Source organism: Dendropsophus ebraccatus, chromosome 4 (assembly GCF_027789765.1).
Source record: "Dendropsophus ebraccatus isolate aDenEbr1 chromosome 4, aDenEbr1.pat, whole genome shotgun sequence".
Classification (NCBI taxonomy): domain Eukaryota; kingdom Metazoa; phylum Chordata; class Amphibia; order Anura; family Hylidae; genus Dendropsophus; species Dendropsophus ebraccatus.
In genome coordinates, this window is record NC_091457.1 from 113,936,835 (window position 1) to 113,961,276 (window position 24,442).

The 24,442-nt window shown below is 43.2% G+C and overlaps 1 protein-coding gene across 4 annotated transcripts in view; it reads left to right on the plus strand.

The window, feature by feature from the left end:
- NCKIPSD (NCK interacting protein with SH3 domain) overlaps positions 1 to 24,442 on the plus strand; it is a 74,798-nt gene that overhangs the window by 9,540 nt on the left and 40,816 nt on the right. For all 4 annotated transcript variants that reach the window (XM_069966764.1, XM_069966765.1, XM_069966767.1 and 1 more), the window contains one exon: positions 22,728 to 22,840. In XM_069966764.1, coding sequence (XP_069822865.1) covers positions 22,728 to 22,840 — 113 coding nt within the window. The remainder of the gene's footprint in view (positions 1 to 22,727; positions 22,841 to 24,442) is intronic.

Genomic DNA, 24,442 nt, shown 5'->3' on the forward strand with positions numbered 1-24,442 from the left:
CTGATTGGTGGAGATCCTAAATAAGAACCCTATCCTCTGTGACCTGAGTACTCTAATATGTTCTCTAACCAGACATCCCCTTAAATTCACCTTGCACATTTTATGCATTGATCCATCTTTGTAATGATAGCTGTAATGCAGGAACTTTACTGCTATTATCGTAATACTCCACCTGCTGGCAGCTTTCAGAATTACACATGCCTTTGGAAGTAGCAGCTGATAACCTTGCTGTGATTTACACTTGGCCCAGTTTTTTCCTTTTTCCATGCTGGTTGACAACCGGCCAGCTCTGGTCTCCTGCTAGGAATGTGCTTACCGCCTCTTTAATCCCCAGAATTGATTTGACTTGTCAAAATAAAAAGTACAGATCGCTTTTCACGCTTCCGCTTCTAAATTCTACAAATTAACTTAATTTACAGCAGTACCAAGTAACGGTGTGAACTAAATGGATTTACAGCGAAGCATAGTAACGGCAGATCTTCTCTCCATGTATTTATTTGTGATGTTGCGGTTGTATTTTTAGTGCTCTTGTGGTTATTGAACACATGTTGCTGTGCACTGAATGGCACGTCTTGATGTTTTTATGATGTTCTCCTAATGGACTGCAGATGCTTGGATTCCTGTTGCATTTCTGTTGTGTTTCTGGCACTGTATTCATTATACAGGCTGCTCAGCTAAAATGAAATGGCATTGTGCTCCGCATCATCTGCACAAAACCTTTAGGGCTCGTTCCCACTGAGCAAAAGCAGCTGAATTTCTGCGCTGAATCAGCGCTGAAATTTCAGCCGTTAAAATAGGTGCAGAGCTAATTTCCATTGTGTTGAATAGAAATTCTGCTCTGCAGTTCACACAGTGGAATTTCCGCACTGAACTAATCCGCTTTCCGCCAGAAGAATGAACATGTTCATTCTTCCGCTAGCGGAAGCCTATACAAATCAATGGGGCTCTGATTTTCTGTTTCAGCGCGGATTCAGCGCGGATTCAGCGCGGAATACAAGCGTAATACAAGCGGAAATTACTCGCTGAATCAGCGCGGAAATGGGGAAAAGGGGGGGGAGGAGGATTCTAGTATATGTTCTGGTATAGTCTAGTTTACTCGCCAAATACTCGCTGAATTTCAGCGCTGAATGCATGCGGATTCAGCGCGGATTCCTCGAGTATTCCGCGCTGAATTTGTCAAGAGCTGATTACGAGCTGAACACTTTCCTAGCAGAATACGCAGGGATTCTGCTTGCATTCTGCTTATATTCTGCTCGGAATTCAGAGTCAGTTGATTTCAGGCGGAAATATTTCCTTGCGTAATCCGCTCCTTTTGCTCTGTGTGAACGTAGCCTTATAGTCTCTGGTTCTGGAGATACTATTGGCTTTGGAACCAGAAATCTGTTGCTGGTGAGTTCAGCTGCAGAATGTCAGCAGGTTATAGGATAAGGCTGGGTTCACACTGTTTTCGCTGTCTAACGGATATGCTTAAAGGGGTTATCCATCACTACAAAAACATGGCCACTTTTTCCCCCTCTCTTGTCTCCAGTTCAGTTGTTGTTTACAATTAAGCTCCATTTATTTCAATGGAACTGAGTTTGAAACCCCACCCAATCTGGAGACAAGAGTAGGGGGTAAAGTGGCCATGTTTTTTTAGCGTTGGATAACCCCTTTAAAAAAGCACTCTGGAATTTTTTTTATTTTTCATTTGCACCCCCTATGGGGGACAGGGGGTGCAAATAAAAAAAAAAATCCTGCAGGCGTTCACGTCACCGCCCTTCTGTGTTCATGTTGATTGAAGGCTGGAAGTCACGCTCTCCAATGTATTCTCTATGGGAGATTGTGACTTCCGGCCTTTAATCGACATGGAGACAGAAGAGCGGTGACGTGAACATGTGCAGGATTTGAACGACACCGCAGCATCGGAACGAAGCTGTGCCTTATTGATCATCGCTGGCAAGTATAGGTGCCAGTGTGCAGTGTGGGGACAAATAAAGAAAATTCCTGGAATGCTTCTTAAATGAAAAAAACTGATGAAAAAAATGGAGGCATTTGTGTGCATTGACTTCCATTATAAAATAAGGTTTTTGTTTTTTTTTACGGTTAGGCTAGGTCCACACTACATTTGTGCAATCCGTTTTTTTTTTGTTGCAAAAACGGATGCAGTTGTGTGCATCCGTTTGATCCGTTTTTCAATTGACTTCCATCATAAAAAAGATGGATCAAAATGCATCCGTGTTTTTTTTAGGTAAACAAAAGTAAGGTTGGCTACATTTTTGTGTATATTTAAAAAAAACAGATGCGTTTTGATTTTTGTTTTGTTTTTTAATAATGGAAGTCAATGGAAAAAATGGATCAAAACGGATGCACACAACTGTGTCTTTTTTTCCATTCTTTTTTCATTTTTTTTTTGCAAAAACGGATGAAAAAAACGTATTTTGGGCATAGCCTTACACAGAAATGGAAAAAATACAGCTGAGGGCATTGACTTTCTGATGCAATTTTGTGTTTTGCCTTTTCTGTTTTCTGCTTCCATGATTTATGGGCAGGAGCAGGCCACACCACCACCAGCCTTGCCGTGCTCCCCTGCCCGCCCATCGGTTGTGCGGAGTGTACGCCAGATGTAATTTCTAATTAAATTCCCCCTATATCTTTATATACATCAGACTGATCATTGCTTTTACAGCAACAAGCTGCCAACAATGGGAGGAAAAAAGCAGCATATCAGGAGAAGGAGGCAAGTTTGCTAAATGATTGTTTTTGCAAAAATGTTTAACTTGACAAACTCAACAAGTATAACCATATTAGTTGAGATGGGAATACCCCTTTTTTAAAGGGCTAGTGCGGCTTTTTTTAAAGGGCTTTTATTCACTAAATAACACACATTACAAAGTTATACAGCTTTGTAATGTGTGTTATTTAAGTGAATGGCCCCCTTCCCCGTGTTTCCCCCCACCCCGTAAGTGTTGGTGGATTATACTTATGTGTTCGCTGTCGACCCCGGCCACCATCATGTTTCGACGGCATCATCTTCGGGAGGCCTGCTGAACTGCTTCGGCCGTCCCTCATGCTGGCCCCCCCTCAGCCGCGTCATCAGCTGTTCAGCCATGATTGGCCGAGCACAGTTATGCTCAGCCGATCGCGGCTGAGCAGCTGATGACGCGGGAGAGGGGGGCGGCATGAGGAACGTCCCTTGCTGCACGGTAGTTGGCCAGTGTAATTGCTCAGTAAATGAGGGTCAATCTAGCAGTTTACAGTTTATGATCAGGCCATATAGGGCTGGGCGATATAAACGATATGCCAAAATATCGTCATCAATTCGGTTGACGATATAGATTTTTGGCATATCGTCATATCGCGATATACCACGGAGCAGTAGTGAATAAGCTTCTCACTTACCGCTCCGTGGTACCGCACTGCAGGGCCTTTCGTTCACGCATCGTCAGCGCGCTAGCGCGCTGATGCGTGTGACGTCAGGTCTCCCAGTGCATGCTGGGAAGAAGACGCGGCCCGTCTCGCCTCGCGGACTCCATCAGCCAGCCCTGCAGGAAAGGTAAGTAGCAGAGGGGTCGGGGGCGGCAGATGGCTTGGCATGGGGCTGATGATGGCCCTGGCTGGGGGGACATGATGGCTGGCACATGAAATGGCTGGAAAACTGAGAGGGGAGATGACTGGCACTGGGGGTGGGGGGGTGGGGGGCTGATGACTGGCAACGGGGGGGCTGATGACTGGCAACGGGGGGCTGATGGCACAGGGGAGGGCTGATGACTGGCAAGGCGGGTGATAACTGGCACAAGGGTGGGCTGATGACTGGCACAGGGTGGGCTGATGACTGGCAAGGGGGGCTGATGACTGGCAAGGGGGGCTGATGACTGGCGCAAGGGGGGCTGATGGCACAGGGGAGGGCTGATCACTGGCACAGAGTGGGCTGATGGCACAGGGGGAAGGCTGATGACTGGCAAGGGGGTGATAACTGGCACAAAGGGGGCTGAAGGCATAGGGGAGGGCTGATCACTGGCACAGGGGAAGGCTGATGACTGGCAAGGGGGGGGTGAGTATACACACACAAATTTTTTATATATCGTTATATCGTGCATGAATCAAATTATATCGTGATATAAATTTTAGGCCATATCGCCCAGCCCTAAGGCCATATAATAAGACACTAACTTTTGGGGTATATTACTGTGTTTTGGCCTTGGCCCCCTAAAGAACACTGGTGGCCAAGTCCAAACCTGAGGCTCTTGCTTTATTTATAATTCAATAGGAAATCCCGGCACTCACTGATTTCATAATCATCCAAATTTATTCACTATCCATAAACCATATAAGTGTGAACAGCAGAACACATTTCGGCCAATGCCTTTATCAACTTATCAACTGAGTGGCCGAAATGCAGTGACCGAAACACGTTCTGCTGTTCACACTTATATGGTTTATTAATACCAAATAATTTGAAATATGAAATCGGTGAGTGTCGGGATTTTCTATTTAATTGTTTTGGGATTGTGCTCCTCTCCTCGTGCACCACCTGGACTGTCACAAAGTGCCGCTTTGATCTCTCTCCATCTAATTTTATTTATAATCGCCAAATCTGCAATATTAACTTTAACAACTAAGTGTTAACCTTTTAGTGGATAAAAATTTACTTGTGGAAGAAAAAGTTATGGAAGTAGTTAATGCTAATGCTAACAGCCAGAACTATATATGAGAGGGATCTGATAAATGGCCATTGTGTGCAGGTGTACTGTGTATAGTTCTAAGTTGACACATTAACATAGATCTGGGGAAGCTTTTGTAATGCTTTCACACTCATTGATCTGCATACATGTATCACAGGGCAGTGATTGATAGTGTCTCCTTTTATGATCTTGTATTTTTTTTTTTTTTTTACTGTATTCGTTTTCTCAAAAAGTAGAAAAGAAATCAATAAAGCAATGATGAGCATGGCAGCTGGAACTCGTGATCCTCATAAAGGGAGACGACGCGCGATTGAATTAAAGAGATTTTTCTGCCCTTTACCTTGGAATTGCATTGAACTAACCTGTCACACGGATCGCACCGTCTGTTTTGATGCGTCGTGTCTGGGGAATAGCTGCCACTATTTTTAGTTCCCGTATACGGTGTAATGTGACATTATATATATTTTTTTCTTCTTCTTTTTCCCCTCTCCCAGTGCACCCGAGGACGATTGCTATTGTAGTCAATTATTGTAACCCTGAAGTGTATGTTGAATTTGCTGTGATATAATGATGTTCAGCTTCTTGACAGGCGGCATATAACCTAAGCTAAAACCCCAGATAATACAGCGCAGCTAAACAAAGCTAATCATTTAGAGGGAAAGCGCATCCATATTTTCTTGTAATGAATCTGTTGTAGGCCACAGAAAGAAAAATGAAATGTCACATAAAAGCTGGTAGTACAAGGGAATATGGTGACTGTGGGGGATTCCAGGACATAGAGATGGGGGTAGCTCCAGATGATTAGGGTTATCAGGTTATAGTCCTGCAATAACCGAGGCCTCGTAACCATGTAACTGATAACCCACAGAGAGAGGAAATATCTGGCAGAATAAACCTGCAGAGGTTCACAGAGGCTTTTTGTAGTTGAAATCCCATATGACTGTAGGTTCAGTAATGACGCTTACTCTATACCCACTTCATGTTGCATTGATGGGCATAAAAAGCTAATAAAGCTGGCTATAGACCACAGAACATCTAACATGTTGGTTTCATGGTTCCCCTGGTTGCAGATGTTTGGGGGATCTTGTGCACACTTTCTGGCATTCAATTGATGGGATTTTCTGCTGCTAATCTAATGTCTGTCAGTATATTACCAAGTGTCCCAATAGACCACAGGACGCTGAAGATTAGGGAATTTTCCTTACCTTTATTCTCTGCTGCCTTCAGAGTAGTTTCCTTACCTTCAACTTCATCCCCGTTTTTGTTAAGTTTGTAATTTTATCTATATGCTAATGAAGCAGTTTGGTGCACTGGGGGCGGGGCTACCGTCCTCAGTACACTGATCCGGCCAGCCGCCCCTCTAGTGCATATTTGGGCAGTGTTTTGCTGTGGTGTCACTCCGGCCCTCATCACAGCAGTGTACCGGATGAATATTCCTTAACCACAGGTTAGCTGCGTCTAACATGCTGTTAGTTTACCTAAGACTTCGAATTAACGCTTTTAGTTCCTAGATAATAGGAACTTTTATGGACAGTATCGATATCAAATGACCAAAGAAATTTGCAGATTTTATATGGGACCCATGGCCTCTCAATCTGTTGGTTTCAGTAAATAAATGCATTCCCAGTGAAATAACAATTCTAGAGAGGTATGATCAATTAGCCAAGTGGGCGTTACTTGGGGGGTGGGGTGTTCCAGACTGTAAGCTATGATTGGATAGTCCCAGACACACTCCCATCTGAAAACCCTCGGTTGGCTATTTGTTCATGCATTTCTAGCAACATTTGCAGAGCAATAATGTTCCAAAATTCATATTTCATGAGCAATACATGGATTTACTAAAATAGTTTGGCACAGGTCTCCTTTAAAAAGACCCTGGCTTTAAACAAACTTTACATAAGTGCATGTAGTAAATTGTATTATCAGTGAAAAAAATGCTTCTTCTTTCTCATCTTATCATGCTCCCCTTCTGTTTCCTTTGCCCGCTCTCTCCTAAACTTTCATTCACTTTGAAAAACAAAACAATCACTGGTGGATCCAGTTACATGCTGCTTATGCAAGTCAGTGGAAAAAGGAGGAGGGAGATGGGAGTGGGTGATTGGAGTGGAGTGTTAAGGCCCTATTACATGAAACTATGATCGGCCGTATACGGCCATAAACGATGTCGGGTGATCGTTGCTGTCATTTGTCTTTCAACATGTTGAAAGACAAACGACTAATATAGCAGCAATCTGCTGCTGTCGCTCCGTGGAACAGGAGTGGCGGCACCGCTGTTATCTGCTATGGGCTGCCCGGACGATCAAGCAATCACCTGGCCAGCCACCCCTGTACTCACCCGTTCGCTGCCGACGTGTGTAATAGTATCGGCAGCGAGCGGGGAACGAGGAGCAAGCGAGTGCTCAAGTTTACTGTGAGTAAAAAGAAAATCTGTTATTTTAGACCCGTTTTCCCCATAATTGCCCAGTCATAATTACTCTTTAGGAGATTTTTTTTTTTAACCCTGTAATATTGCAGTATTGCCAACCATAAGACCCCACATCCACATTGGTGCCTATGGTTTCATAGCACAGAGCCTCAGGATCATGCTGTTCCTCGCACAATAAGAAGATATGTTTGCTAAATGACAGCCTGATCATAAGATGGCCTGAAATGCGTTGTACCTGAGGAGAGTAAACACCTTCATTGAGTTCTGTTTTAGGAGAGCTGCCTTCCCCATTTTATTATCACTTTATAGCCCCTGTAGTCATTGGGGCTTGTGACGATGACAAGGCAAGGGTTAATGCTCACTTAATAATATTGCAGGAGCTGCTCATATGAGAAGCTTAGGCAGGCTCATAAAGTGGTAGATATCACTAGGATATGCCATCACTTCATCATCAGTATAGGTCCAACCTTTGGGACCTCCATTGATCCCTTGATCAGGACTACAGCACTGATTTTTCCACAGTATTATGGGATTTCATGCTTGTGCGCCATTGTACTGCAGAGCTAACCCTTTGTCCAACTATCCCCCAGTGTCGCTAATTCTGCATTCTATGTAGTGGATATTGGAAGGCTACATTGGATAATATATTTGGCTGCACTTAGCCCCCATTAAAAACCTACAACCTCAGGTTGGACTATTACCAAAAAACTGAACGTCAGTCGGCACTCGTATGTATTATATGTAGAAGTGTTAGTAATCTATCATAACTGTGGATAACTCTGAGCAATGTTTATGGGTCCATGTATTATACTTGCAGATGCCAGAAATACCATTGGTCTGTAAAAAGATGGCAGCTGCTCCTGTCGGCATGCTCACAGGCGCTATCCCCTTACACTGTGTCTGGTCAGGATACTGTATACTAGCAGCTCTCATTGGCTGTAATAGTGGATCTTCTTTACCTACAGAGGGGGGGTGTATACAGTATAGGGGAACAACTACAGATGGGGGAGGGAGGTATAAAGTATGAGAGAACAACTACAGAGGAGTGTATACAGTATGGGGGCCTTACTGCAGAGTGGGATGTATACAGTGTAGGAGAAGAACTACAGAGAGGGGAGGGATATAGTATAGGGACTCCTTGCAGGGGAGGGAGGTATGCTGTATGGGGAGCCTTACTGCAAAGGGGGCATGTACTTATACAATATGGAGGGAGTTATACAGTATGGGGGGAACTTACTACAAGGGAGGGTGGAGCCTTACTGCAGAAGGGGGTTGTACTTATACAATATGGAGGGAGTTATACAGTATGGGGGGACCTTACTACAAGGGAGGGTGGGAGGTATTCAGTATGGGGAGCCTTTCTGCGCAAGGGGCTTGTACTTATACAATATGGGGGAAGAACTACAGAGAGGAGGAGAGGGAGGAATACAGTATGGGAGAGCAACTACAGCAGAGTGTACACAGAATGGAGGAAGAACTTCAGAGGGGGGTATCAGATATACAGTATGGGGGGCCTTACTGCGGGGGGGGGGGGCTGTATACAGTATGGGGAAACAACTACAGAGGGGGGGAGGGAGGTATACAGTATGGAGGGACCTTACTATAAAGGAGGGAGGGAGGTATACAGTATGGGGGGGCCTTACTGCGGGGGGGGGGGCTGTATACAGTATGGGGGAACAACTACAGAGGGGGGAGGGAGGTATACAGTATGGAGGGACCTTACTATAAAGGAGGGAGGTATACAGTATGGGGGGGGCCTTACTGCACAAGGGAGATGTACTTATACAATATGGGGGAAGAACTACAGAGAGGGGAGGTAGGTATACAGTATGGGGGCCTTACTGCAAAGGAGGGATGTATACAGTATGGGGGAACAACTACAGAGGAGGGTGGGAGTTATACAGTATGCAGGCTTAACTACAGGGGAACTTATAGTATAGGAGCCTAACAGCAATGGGACATACAGTATGGCAGCTAAGTACCACATAGAGTGGGGCTACAGTGTAGGGGCATAACTGTGTTTCTGTGAAAAGATTTACCTGACAATAAGTCCTAGCCCTTTTTTCGGAAAAAAAAAATGTATCAGACCCTATCTAATTTTTGGGAGAAACTCTATACAGTCGTGGCCAAAAGTTTTAAGATTGACACAAATATTATATTTTCACATGGTCTGCTGCCCTCTGGTTTTTTATGTGTGTGTCAGATGTTTTTATCACATACAGAAATATAATTGCAATCATATTATGAGTAACAAAAGCTTATATTGACAGTTAGAATGAGTTAATGCATTAATGAAGTTAAGTCAGTATTTGCAGTGTTGACCCTTCTTCTTCAGGACCTCTGCAATTCTCCCTGGCATGCTCTCAATCAACTTGTGGACCAAATCCTGACTGATAGCAGTCCATTCTTGCACAATGTTTGCATTTTGTCAGAATTTGTGGTTTTTTGTTTGTCCACCCGTCTCTTGATGATTGACCCCAAGTTATCAATGGGATTAAGATCTGGGGAGTTTCCAGGCCATTGACCCAAAATATGTTTTGTTCCCTGAGCCATTTAGCTATCACCTTCGCTTTATGGCAAGGTGCTCCATCATGCTGGAAATGGCATTGTTGATCGCCAAACTGCTCTTGGACGGTTGGGAGAAGTTGCTCTTGGAGGACATTCTGGTACCATTCTTTATTCATGACTGTGTTTTTAGGCAAGACTGTGAGAGAGCCGATTCCCTTGGCTGAGAAGCAACCCCACACATGAATGGTTTCAGGATGCTTTACAGTTGGCATGAGACAAGACTGGTGGTAGCGCTCATCTCGTCTTCTCCGAATAAGCTGTTTTCCAGATGTCCCAAACAATCGGAAAGGGGATTTATCAGAGAAAATGACTTTCCCCTAGTCCTCAGCAGTCCACTCCCTGTACCTTTTGCAGAAAATCAGTCTGTCCCTGATGTTTTTTCTGGAGAGAAGTGGATTCTTTGCTGCCCTCCTTGAGACCAGGCCTTGCTGCAAGAGAATCCGCCTCACAGTGCATGCAGATGCACTCACACCTGCCTGCTGCCATTCCTGAGCAAGCTCTGCACTGCTGGTAGCCTGATCCCGCAGCTGAAACACTTTTAAGAGACGTTCCTGGCGCTTGCTGGTCTTTCTTCGGCGCCCTGGAGCCTTTTTGGCAACAATGGAACCTCTCTCCTTGAAGTTCTTGATGATGCGATAGATTGTTGACTGAGGTGCAATCTTTCTAGCTGCGATACTCTTCCCTGTTTAGGCCATTTTTGTGCAGTGCAATGATGACTGCACGTGTTTCTTTAGAGATAACCATGGTTAACAGAAGAGAAACAATGATGCCAAGCACCAGCCTCTTTTTAAAGTGTCCAGTGGTGTCATTCTTACTTAATCATGACAGGATGATCTCCAGCCCTGTCCTCATGAACACCCACACCTGTGTTAATGGAGCAATCACTGAAACGATGTTAGCTGGTCCTTTTAAGGCAGGGCTGCAATGATGTTAAAATGTGTTTTGGGGGATAAAGTTCATTTTCAAGGCAAATATTGACTTTGCAAGTAATTGCTGTTAAGCTGATCACTCTTTATAACATTCTGGAGTATATGCAAATTGCCATTTTAAAAACTGAAGCAGTAGACTTTTGTAAAAATTAATATTTGTATCATTCTCAAAACATTTGGCCATGACTGTAGAGCAAGCCTTGCATTCTCTGTTCATAGTATCCCCATGTTCTTCAATGTAGAGGCTTCATATATCAATACATTAGTGCCCCAGTCACAAAATTATTATATACTATGTGCTCATTATGTAATAATTAAAGAAAATTAAAGAAGTTTTGTGCCATCTACAGTATATTGAAAAGAAAGTTTCCATAAAGAACTTGTACAGGAAATCCTGGAGACCAAAGGCGTCTGTGTCACCACAGGTTATATGATATTGATTCTCGCTTGATTTGACAAGGTAAAGGAGACGGTCCTGGACACCAGCATTACACAGAGCTAACACTTGTTCTTTTTACACAAATTTGGTACAAAACCCCTTGTATGTATGAGTCTCTGCCGACCACCATTGTTGAGTAGGAACAATCCTCATCTTTGTACCTCTGGTCAGTCAGCGATTGTGAGCATAATGTGCCCTCTATCATGGGGTGACCACATTATTAACAGTCTGTGTTGTTTTTGTCTTTTCTCTTGATAACTGGTTTCATTCAGCTTTACAGGACTAATGATCCCTAATATGTGTCATCTGTTAGTCTAAGATTCAGAGCAACCAGAGCGAGGCTGGAAAATAAATGAGGGAATGAGTATTTATCAGGACTTTGACACTGATGCATTGAACTATTCAAAAGAGAAAAAAAAGTGACAGCAACATGGTGGCATGAGGTCAATAGAACATCTATAGCTCGACATCTGGCTCATTCATTGGCACTGGCTGCTCGAAAATGTGATCACTTTGCAGATCTCTACTTATCCTGATCCTTATCCTCTTACACTGAGCGATAATTCGCTCAATCACTCATTTAATGATTTCGAAGTGTCAATTTGGTTTTATGCCAATTAAAGTTTAGCTGGAGCGATAAATCGTTAAAAAAAAATTGGTTTTAAGATCCAGGGCTGTGGAGTCGGAGTCGTAGTTGGAGCTAGCTTTGGCTGAAGTCTGAGTCTGAAACAAATGTACCGACTCCGACTCCAGCTTTAAAAAAAAAAATCTTTAAAAAATGTAGAATTAAATTTTGATATGAATTTTACAAGTTTTGCTCATGAATATATATTATGAGCAACATTCTAATAGGACACTGGCCCTATTAGATAAGGGTGGTCGGGGAATATATCAGTAATAGGACACTGGCCCTATTAGATAAGGGGGGTCATGGAAAAGTTGTCGGTCACTATTTGGCAGTTTGTTTCTGAGCTGGAAGAGTCCATTGTGTGGGGGGAGATCTGTGCTGTTCTCTTCCTGAATGCTGGATGACTGTATATGAGCAGCAGTGTAATATGGAGATATCCTGTGTAATATAGAGGAGGAAGAGAAGACATAAGTAGTGTAACAGTAAGCTCTGTCCTCAGTGTGGTGTTTTCTCTCTGGGAGAAGATTGTGTGTTTTTCTTCAGTGTTCAATGGCTGCATCTGTGTGTGTGTGTGTATGTTATGGCTGCAGTAGGCTGTGTGTGTCTGCTATGACTGCATCAGGCTGTGTGTGTATGCTATGGCTGCAGCAGGCTGTGTGTGTGTGTGTATGCTATGGCTGCAGCAGGCTGTGTGTGTGCTATGACTGCAGCAGGCTGTGTGTGTGCTATGGCTGCAGCAGGCTGTGTGTATGTGTGCTATGGCTATAGCAAGCTGTGTGGTTGTGCACACTATGGCTGCAGCAGGCTGTGTGTATGTGTGCTATGGCCACAGCAGGCTGTGTGTTTGTGTGCTATGGCCACAGCAGGCTGTGTGTATGTGTGCTATGGCCGCAGCAGGCTGTGTGTGGTGTGCACTATGGCTGCAGCAAGCTGTGTGTGTGCTATGGCTGCAGCAGGCTGTGTGTGGTGTCCGCTATGGCTGCAGCAAGCTGTGTGTGTGTGTGCGTGCTATTGAGTGCCCCCACAGTGACCTTCTATATCACTGTGGGACCTCTAGATCACTATGTGTGACCCCCTGTATATTACTATGTGTGACCCCTCTATATCACATGTATCTGGCATTGTTAGCAGTGTTTCTTTGTGTATGGTGAATAATTAGTTAGAAACATAGAAGATTTTCAGCAGGAAAAGACCACCTACTCTATCTAGTCTAGTTCTGAGTTGTTCAGGACATGGAGGCTGGAGACTGGCTCCAACCACTGCACGCACAGGAGAAGCTGCTTTATATGTTTCCTTATTTCCTCAGAAATTGCCCCAGGATTATGTAGGACATTAGGGAGAAGCTGCTGAGCCAGTGTGATAAATAACTCGGTATATGACCGGCCATTTATAAAGGAGCAGGAGTTGGAGTCGGGAGTTGAAGTCGGTCCTGATAAAATTCAGGAGTCTGAGTCGGAGCTGCGGCTTACCGACTCCACGGCCCTGTGGACTCTGTCACCACCAACCCACCCTCCTCAAAACCATTAACGAAAGTAATCTGTAAGGCCGCATTCACACTTTCCGTGTTCTGCATGGAACATGGACATGGAATACATGTAACAGACTTCCCCGCCTCTCTGTGACGTCATCACTGTCTAGAACATGTTGAAGAGCACGATGAGCGATTTCTTGCACAACGTTTTATTGGTAGCTGTATTTACACAAGCAGATAATCGCTTAAATGCGATTGTTATCGCACAGATTTGAAGAATAATTGCTCTGTGTAAAAGGACCATTGCAGCTTGTCCATCATGGAGTTGCAGTTTCAATGTTGAAGGGAACCAATGAGCACAATTGTGCCGATATGATTTCCAGCTGCGCAATATAGCTCTTCTGTGCAGCTCCCAAGGTTACCAGCCATGTCTGCAGCGGTAGCTTTATATCAGGGAAAAGGGTGTTTTATTCTGGTGTGCGAGGCAGGGAGAGGGATGGCACCTAGTCATCTAATGGGTATTTCTAAATGGTCTTTCTGCCTGTCAATCATCCCCGCACTGCGTACTGACAGAGAGCCGTGCCTAGTCATTTGTGCGGCTTCCCCCCAGATGACTAGCTGCCAACCTTCTTCCTGCCTCGTGCGCTGGAATAAAACACCTTTTCCCCCCTATGTAAAGCTACTGCTGCAGACACTGCTGGTAGCCTTGGGGAGCTGTACGTGGATCTACACGGTGCAATTGGGAACCATATTGGCACAATCGTACTGATTTGCTCCCTTTTAAAGGGAACCAATCAGCTGGTTCATACCTACAAACCTGCTGATAGTTTCCTTTTAAAGCGACTCTGTACCCACAATCTGAACCCCCCAAACCACTTGTACCTTCGGATAGCTGCTTTTAATCCAAGATCTGTCCTGCGGTCCGTTCAGCAGGTGATGCAGTTATTGTCCTAAAAAAATACTTTTAAATTTGAAACCCGTGCCAAACGGGAGTATCTGTGCCCTAACTTTGCACAACCTCTCTGTCCCTCCTCCCCACCCTCCTCATCATTAGGAATGCTCCAGGCAGATTGCCCCCTATTCCCCACCTGTGGCAGCCCGGCACATGGGCTGGATCGTTAAGACCTGTGCAGTGTTCAGCATGGAGAAAACGTTCCAGTGGCATTACTAATGATGAGGAGGGTGGGGAAGAGGGACGGAGGGGTGGTGAAAAGTTAGGGCACAGATACTCCCGTTTGGCACGGGGCTTCAAATTTAAAAGTATATTTTTTTTAGGACAATAACTGCATCACCTGCCAAACGGACCACAGGACAGATCTTGGATTAAAAGCAGCTATCCGAAGGTACAAGTGGCTTGGGGGGGTCAGATTGTGGGTACAGCGTCACGTCACAAGGAATGTAGAAACCCCTGTACAGTGCTCACTTTGTTGTGAAGCAGTTGCAGTATTATAGAGGTGGCAGCCATGTTGTTGTTTATAAGTAAAGGTTTCACACATTCCTATATGTATGCAAGATGCATGAAGTCCATTCACTCATGTAATACCTGTCACACAACACACGGGTCACTCCGAACTCATAAATCATCCCCTCTCAGATTTCCTGCCACCGTGACTACATCTCCACGTTGGAAGCAACCTGTACTAATAGTAATTCTGATTAAATCTTTATTAGTGTGATTTCTCTAAGCAGCGGACCTTACATATTCTATTAATTCAGCGTAATTTGCATTCTTGCAGAAATGGATGTAATGGTCCCATGAAGTGCGATGCTAATTAATGTCAGAGATTAATCACAGAGTTCTGCTCCGCCATGCTTCAGCGGGTTGTTTGCATGATGTTGGATGGGGCTGCGGGTCAGGGGCAGTGGTGGGGGAGGAGGCGCTCCCCTCTTGTTACATGGAAGGACTGAATGTTAATTAGATTATGTGCTTTCTTCAAAACAGTATTAAAGGTTTTCTCGGCTGACATTGATCATCTCGGCTCTCTTTAGTTTTTATGTGGTTTGTACTCGTTCACCTTTCACATCCGAAAAAAACATAATTTTTTTGTGGTTTCTATTGAACTTCGTTCTCATACGTATTTCACAGCTATAATTTTAGTCAGTTTTTATTGTCCGCTTACATGCCAAAGCATGGCTGTAATTTGCCATGTTTTTAGGCTATAAAAAGGACAAAATATATCCCAGTTGAGACCACACCCCCTCTTCTAAGCCCCACCTTTTTTTTTCAAAAGCAGTCATCACAATGCAAGAGGGCCGATTTCTGTGCCTATATCTTGCATACGAGGCTTAGTAAATGTCTCCCCAAAGTGTGCACATAGCTGTAGAGGTAAAGGAGTTGTCCGGCTAGTACCCCTTTTTGTGGAATGCCTGGAGAGGGGAAAAAAACCCACACACACTTTACCTCCCTGGCTTCCACCGATACTCTGCTGCTTCTGGGTACTAAGACGTGATATAGCAGGCCTGCTCAGCAAATTACTCACAGAGACTGGACACTGCTGTAGTTGCTGAATGGCTGAGCGGGCCTGCTACATCACGTCTCAGAACCCGGAGGTGGCGGAATTTAGCAGCTGTGAGGGAGCCAGGGAGGTACAGTATTTTCTTGCCTATTAGACTACTTATAAAATCTTCTCTAAAGTCAGGGGTCGTGTTTTACGCCGGGCGGGTGCTGGAAAAACTTTGGAACCGGACTGGAAAATCTGCAGTCCCCGCATACCGTGGAGTGAGCTCAAAGGCAGCCGCATCCCCGCCATATGTGATGACCATATGAAGGGCAGAGTAAGCTGCAGCCGGCTGGGGTATGGAAAAAAAAGAGATATGGTAGAGTGGCGCTGTGCCCAGAATAACACACCTCTTTCACCTGTCTAGCCCACCCTTGTATCCTACCGGTAATACTGCACCTCCTTCTGTGCCTCTCGGGTCTCGCTGCTGTCTGATGTTTTTTATTTATTTGGTGTGGGTTTGAAGCGAGGTATTCTTATACGCTGGAAAATACAATGTTGTTTTGTTTTTTTTAAATAAATACCACTGACACAGCTTTGAAGCATGATGTGAAATGGGGCCTTGCACCTTTTTTCACCATCTTCTCCCCTTGTTTATACTAAGATGCAAGTCTCTGTAGTCAAAGAGTGTATGCAAGTCATACTACATGTGATATATTATACACACACACACACACACTGAATAGTGTGTGTGTCCTGACATGTTAGGAGCTGTCTTCTGGAGGTCATCTGAAGATGTTAGTAATCCTCAATAAGTGTAGAGACAGCATCCAAAAATAGTGATAAAAAGTAATCCTATCTGTTCTGCTGGGGGGAGCGTTTATTTTGTCCTACTGTTTAAAGAGCTCTATGCGCTACAATTAGACATGTTAAGTATGAAGCAAAGTTATCCCTGACTGATGGAAATCCAGAGAAAACTGATGAATTATTTGGTTTTCTGGGCAGCTCCCTGAATATGCCATCAGCAGGGATGTCACCTACACTCACAGCTCTGTGAGAACCTCTGCTCCAGAGTAACTACTGGCCCCCAATGTTAGGGCCCTACTGCACAGAAAGGTTATCATGGAAAAAATTGTCATTGTTATTTGAATTTAAGCGATAAATCTATTCATGTCTATAAATGCAACAACTAACAAAAATTTGTTCGTGTGTTGTTCACATTTTTTAAGCTGACTATAAATCATTGTTATTCGTTTGGTGTATGTACACATAATTCATTCATCCATCTTAATTACGATCATAACTAACGACTATCGTTCTGTGTATTATGGTGAACGAATTTGATTTGGGTTGTTCACAAAAGCGCTCATTTGTGATAGTTTATCATTAGCTGGAGAAATATTGCTCATCTAATAGTTCTCTCAGAGCCAGAAGAACTAGGCAAGTACATCTGGAGGGTGGTGGTGTGGAGCTCTTCTTTAAATCAGGCCATTCCATGGAAAATATTTCCCCACTGTAAAGTACATAGAGCAGCACATGAGCCCCTTTAGGTGGGCTTATCGACAGACAAGGAGCCAGACTATGCAATGCACTCGTTCTCCTGATTGGTACAGGTGTAAACACTCAGATGTGTACCAATCAAAACTTTTGACATGCCTCTGACATGTTAAAATTTTTTACAAATGGCAGATACTTTAAAAATGGCAAGTCTTCCAGTACTTATCAGCTGCTGTATGCCCTGCAGGAAGTGGTGAATTCTTTCCAATCTGACACAGTGCTGTCTGCTGCCACCTCTGTCTGTAACCGGAACTGTCCAGAGCTGTAGCTACTGTGCTGGACAGTTCTATATAACTTTCTGATTTCTGACACCAGTTGATTTTAGAGAATTATTGCCAGACCACCCCTTTAAAGACACCAGTCTGACTGCTTCCTTTTTGTATATCTTTATTCTTCTTTTCTTTTGATGCAGAAATGAGTTACATTTTAGCAGTTGTCTGTTTCTGTCCCTCATGCACATATGATGGCTGTAGAAGTTCAGATCTTGTGTCTGGAGTTTTTCTGTGGCATTACCTCCATTCCTCCTGTGCTGCTTTCCCTCTTTTTCCTCCTCTAAATGCTGACAGCAAATCTTCACTGGTGCAGAGACTCAGGAGAAGGCAGGTCCCACTCTCTGCCTGCAGCAATTCCAGTTTCTTATTGATCTGCCAGTATGACCTGCTCAGGAAAAAAAGAATGGAAAGAAATTGAATTATATACTTAAAAAATTGCCCTATTTTTTTATCAATTTGCACATTTGCATTTTACACTCTGAAATTGTAGTAAAACACATAAAAATGCTAATTTGGGAACACAGCCTTAGTCTTTGAGGACATGAGGGGTCCATTTTCCAGTTAGGGACCAGACATTTGACTACTAAATACACTTTCTGAAGATTCATAGACAGAAATGCCAACTTGTTGTTTTATTTATTCAGTTCTTAGTCATCATCTTCTAGGAAAGCTGGGTGGCAAATTGGCCTGTATGCCTTGCACTACATTTATTATGTTTTAGGCTCTTTTTTTTTTTTTTTTTTGCATCACCTGTCAAAAGGGTGGGGCATCATGAAAATGGGTGTGGTTTTTACATGAAAGGGGTGTGGTTTAAAGCAGTGCTTCTCAATTCCAGTCCTCAGGCCTCACCAACAGGTCATGTTTTTAGGATATACCATACAAAGACACCTGTGCTAATACCTGATGCACTGAGTATAATTATACCACCTGTGAAATACTAAGGAAATCCTCAAAACATGACCTGTTGGTGAGGCCTGAGGACTGGAATTGAGAAGCACTGGTTTAAAGTGTATCTGTCATATGTCAAAAATGTTTTTTTTTTTTTTTTTTTTTTTTTAATTAGAATGGTTTTATTGGTCAAGGTCTGAGTGTTCAGTCCCTCAGTGGACTCAGTGGAGTGAGCAGGGAGAGGACCGTGCTACTATGTGATCCTCTTCCTGCTCTGTGTCTATGTGAGGAGACGGCTCCATAGACTTGCATTATGCAGCAGTCTCCTCACATGACAAAGTCGGGAGAAGAATGCCCTATGTGCAACCTCTCCCAGCTTGTTCTCCCGATCGGTCATGATCTAAACACCTAGACCACCCAAAGATCAAAACTTTTGCCATGTCTCTCTGACATGCCAAAAGCTTTTTCGTGACTGTGCCTCTTTAAGTATTTTGACTTTTTAAATGCCTTTATTATTTGCAAACACCAAGGATTAGCCACTTTGAGTAACAATAGAGCAGATACTTGTGCCAATCTGTTACACAACCACAACCTTGAATTTCTACTATGGATCTTGTAACGTATTGGATTTGCAGTATTCACATACCCTAAAGTTTGCGCTTTGTAGCTTGGCACCATGTGGCAAACAACACCATGTAGTTTTGCAATCCCTTCTAGTTGAGGCACAGGTATCGGCCATGCAGCAGACAGATGCTGTGTGCATGCACCATAAGCAGAGATTGTGTATTCTGCAGATTTATCTACATGTGCTATGAGACCCTCCTGCCTCCAATGCTTTGGCACATAAGGTCCTGGGGTCCTACATACATATGTGACTGAGACCAGTTGCTCCTCTTATACAGCTACTGCACTTATTCCGCAGTCATTCTGAAGTAGTGCAGTGTATATTGATAAGTTATTTTGCAGACTGCCCCCCGCTTTGTTCTCCGAGTCCTGCATAGTGATGGCATTGGATATGGAAACTCATTTCCCTGCCATTTATCACCAATCACCTTACTGACAGCAGCTCTGGGACCCAGCGGCCCTGTTATTTTTACCAAGATGAGTTTATTTTCACATTGCATCTAAATATATTCACATTTCTGCGCCGTCTGTTATCCCAAAAATGTGCAAGTGTATTACAGAGGCAGGAACCAAATGGAAACAATGTTACTGGCTCCCAGCTGTTACAGCGCCTTAAAGTGGAAGGTAATGAAGTGACATGATTGCCTGTCGGCAGGCTGGAGAGGCGCGGGGAAGGCTTACCTCTCCTAGATAATGTAGGGGAAAAATATCTACATGTTCTGAATCCTATTAGATGGGATGCAACAGGACCTGTTTTCAAGAGCTGGGAAAAGAAACTAAAAGAAACAAAAAACATCAATTAGATTTTAAGGACAATTTTGGCATCAGAAAAGCGAGTTACTATGGTTACCAGGGACATTCTACAAATTGTACAATGGTTAAATATTCAAGTGTGCAGTTACCTCTGTAGAAGTAAATGAACAGTGAATAAGACTACTTTGGGCTACAGAAATGTGTTCTTTTCACTGCTCTGCATGTGTCAGTCTTCACTGTTCTTCTGGCCTTGTAGATTACAGTGATGGGTAATATCCAGGTAGAAGAGAGTGTAAGGGCCCTATTACACAGGGCTATTATTGTGTGAAAAATCGTTATATAGTTCGAATTTAAACGATAATCGTTCTGTGTAATTGCAGCCAATGATCTAAAAAATCGTTCGTATGTCGTTGATTGTTGATTTAGATCTAAACCTAAAATTATCGTTCGCTGTAATTCCACATTTTTTCACTAATCATTCAGTGTAATAGCACATTGTTCTTTGTTTTTCTTAGATCAGAAGGAATAAATGATCGCAATAACGATCGTATCTAACGACCATCTTTCTGTGTAAAATGGTGAACGATTTCAGGTTAACTATAAACAATCTCGTTTGTGATCGCTTATTGTTAGTCGTTAATTGTTAAAAATCACTTTGTGTAATAGGACCCTTATGCTATGTACAACCCCTGGTAAAAAGTATGGAATCACCAGTCTTGGATGAGCACTCATTCAGACATTTCATGCGGTAAAACAAACTCAGATCAAAAACATGATACAATATTAGGGTATAAACCCACACACCGTATACACAGCGTATTTACTGCTGCGATACGCAGCGAATACACAGCAAAAACGCAACAAATACGCAACAAAAACGCAGCAGATTAGATCTAAATAACTGAGCTCAGCATTAAATCTTCACCATCAAACTGCTGCGTATTTGTTGCGTATTTGCTGCGTATACGGTGTGTGGGTTTAAAGGTCATTCCAAAGTGCAACTTGTTGGCTTTCAGGAACACTCAAAGAAATGAAGAGAAAACATTGTGGAAGTTAGTGAATGACACTTTTATTGACCAAGCACAGGGAAATAAATATGGAATCACTCAATTCTGAGGAAAAAAGTGTGGAATCATGAAAAAAACATAAACAAAAGACCATTCAAAATACATCACTAGTATTTAGTTGCACCACCTTTTGGCTTTTATAACAGCTTTCAGTCTTTGAGGCATGGACTTGATGAGTGACAAACAGTATTCTGCATCAATTTGGTGCCAACTCTCTTTGATAGCAGTTGCCAGATCAGCTTTGCAGGTTGGAGCCTTCTTGTGGACCATTTTTTTCAATCTCCACCACAGGTTTTCAATTAGGTTGAGATCTGGACTATTTGCAGGCCATGACATCGACTGAATGTGTCTTTCTTCAAGGAATGCCTTCACTGTTTTTGCCCTATGGCACGATGCATTGTCATCTTGGAAAATTATTTCATCATCTCCAAACATCTGTTCAATTGAAGGGATGAGAAAACTGTCCAAAATGTCACTTGTGCATTGATGGAAGAATTAACCACAGTCATCTCCCCAGTGCCTTCGCCTGACATGCAGCCCCATATCATCAAGGACTGTGGAAATTTGGTTGTTTTCTTCAGGCAGGCCTCTTCATAAATCTCACTGGAACGGCACCAAACAAAAGTTCCAGCATCATCACCTTGTCCAATGCAGATTCTTGACTCATCACTGAAGACAACTTTCATCCAGTCATCCACAGTCCATGATTGCCTCTCCTTAGCCCATTGGAGTCTTGTTTTTTTTATGTTTAGGTGTCAATGCTGGTTTTCGTTTAGCTTTCCTGTATAGAAATCCCATCTCCTTTAGGCGATTTCTTACGGTTCTGTCACATACATTGACTCCAGCTTCCTCCCATTTGTGCTTCATCTGTTTAGTTGTACTTTTTCGTTTTTCAAGACAAATGGCCTTAAAGGGGTAGTCCACCAAAAATTTTTTTCTTTCAAATCAACTGGTGCCATGAAGTGCCAGAGATTTGTAATTCACTTCTATTAAAAAATCTTAAGTCTTCCAGTACTTATCAGCTGCTGTGTGTCCAGCAGGAAGTGGTGTTTTCTTTCCTGTCTGACAAAGTGCTCTCTGTTGCCTCCTTTGTCCATGTCAGGAACTGTCCAGAGCAGTAGCAAATCCCCATAGAAAACCTCTCCTGCTCTCCAGACTAGAAATAATACAACTTCCTGTTGGGCATACAGCAGCTGATAAGTACTGGAAGGCTTGAGATTTTTTAATAGAAGTAAATTACAAATCTCTGGCACTTCATGGCAGCAGTTGATTTGAAAGAAAAAAATTTTGGGTGAACTACCCCTTTAAGTTGTTTGTCTTGACGCTTTGATGTCTTTCTTGGTCTACCAGTACGCTTGGCTTTAACAACCATTCCATGCTGTTTGTATTTGGTCCATATCTTGGATACAGCTGACTGTGAACAGCCCACATCTTTAGCAACCATGCGTGTAGGGTTACCTTCTTCAAGAAGTTTCACAATCCTCTCTTTTGTTTCAAGGGACATTTCTTTTGTTGGAGCCATGGTTCCCGCCACTCCACTTCGTCCAGCAGCCCTCCAAGGTGTCATGACTGCAGGTGTTTTTAACTGCAGACTAACGGGCACATCTAATCTGGGACAGGTGTCCATTTAGGGAAAGGAAATAGACTGGGTGTGTCCTTTTTTTTTCTACCTCCAATTTGAGTGATTCCACACTTTTTTCCTCAGAATTGAGTGATTCCATATTTATTTCCCTGTGCTTGGTCAATAAAAGTATCATTCACTAACTTCCACAATGTTTTCGCTTCATTTCTTTGAGTGTTCCTGAAAGCCAACAAGTTGCACTTTGGAATGACCTTAATATTGTATCATGTTTTTGATCAGAGTTTGTTTTACAGCATGAAATGTCTGAATGAGTGCTCATCCAAGACTGGTGATTCCATACTTTTTACCAGGGGTTGTAGTTAGGTTTGTTATGTCATTTGATCCCTCAGGGTGTTTCATAGCCCCATTGTCTCATCTTCATCTAGGTGCAAGAACAAGATGTTGTTCTCCAGTCGATTGATCGAGCTATTGAAGCCATTCACAATGCGGCCATGAAGAATGGGGGTAAATACAACCTGGAACAGAGAGATGTCTTGCAGTAAGTATATGCAGTGATATTTCATATGATAGTCGCGTGACAGCTTATTTTTCTGAAACAAGTTCGTTTATTTTTTTTTATGTACGGTGAAATTGGAATAATTCAGTCACTTGTACAGCACATAGTGATACTATAGTATTGAAGTATACAGTCAGATTGGCAGTCTTCTAGTACAGCCTGTCTGTATATGTAATAGGGACATGGAAGCCACAAAGGCCTTTACAAGACCCTTGGCTGCCATGCTAACCACTCATAGTGGCATCTCAGGTGTGCCAGCCAGCACCAGGCTAGGAGTAGCTCTTGTCATATAACTCTCGCTGCCACAGTCACTATTGAATGTGGGATTTAGTGTGTTAAATGACCAGCATCACCTGCCGATAGCAGCCAGCATCTGCATTGGATGGAGCAGACATAGCCCCTGAGTCTGCTTCATAGTTCTCCACCCAGCATATGCAGTACATGTAACCCGTACATCTGGTAGGGGTTAAGCTTACATTTTGTTCTTGGAGTTTTTCACACAAATCGTTCCTCTCAGACATAAATTGTTGGCAGCACCTTCCTCATTTAAACAGGGATGTGTGCTGGATATGCGCTGGCAACAAACAGTGATTTTAAAATCTCCTTGGATTAAGAGTGTTTTGCGAGAAGAGCACACAGTTTTCTTTTAAATTGTGACTTGGTTTAATAGCATTGCTTTGGTTTAAGAGCTCTCTATATTGGGTGGGAGGGGGAGTGGGGGAGGAGCATGGTATGCATAGCATGGTCGACTATACTCTGACCCAGGAAGTCTCCCTCATCTTCCAAATCATAAGTTTCCCTTCGGGCTGGGGCTTACATCAGGGGACAGGACTGTGGAGGTAATCTCTCCATACCTGTAACCCCTCTTTCCCTGGACAGAGAGTGCTGCATTTATGTGCCCACATCTACCCTACTCATTCCTTCATGCTCTCTGCAGTCTCTGTCAGCCCTTGTGTTTTCCATCCTCTCCATTGCTGCTTTAATGTGCCTGCACTCACACTCAGCTATACACACTGCTGCTATAATCCGCCTGCACTCACACTCAGCCATTCACACTGCTGTATATAAAGTTTCTGTCACTGTCCTCCTGCACAGCTCTGTGATTCTCACTTCCTGATTGGGCCATGCTGAACACACACCCCCTTCCCTATTGCTGTCATGTGACCACACAGACCTCTGACAGCAGCCCTGCTTCTCTATTCTAGCCTGTTGTACTACACCACTGCTGCAGTCCCATCCTGTATCTACAAACTGCTGCTGTGTTTTTCAGCTTTATGCACTTACTATACATTATACTCCACATGCTGATTGCTATACTGTACAGTAACTTATAATATGACACATTCAGCAGTTTCTAAATGTTTGCTTCATTTGTTTTACATGTTATTAAGAATATAAAATCATTATTTTTGGGGAGTGGAACCAATTGTCTGCATTTCAGTGATTTCTTATGGGAAAATTTTCTTTAGTTTGAGTGATTTTTGATTACAAGCACAGTCCCGGAACGAATTATGCTCGTAATTCAAGGCACCACTGTATATGCATATATACTGCTGTAATAGAGGGTGTATTCGTCACAGGTAG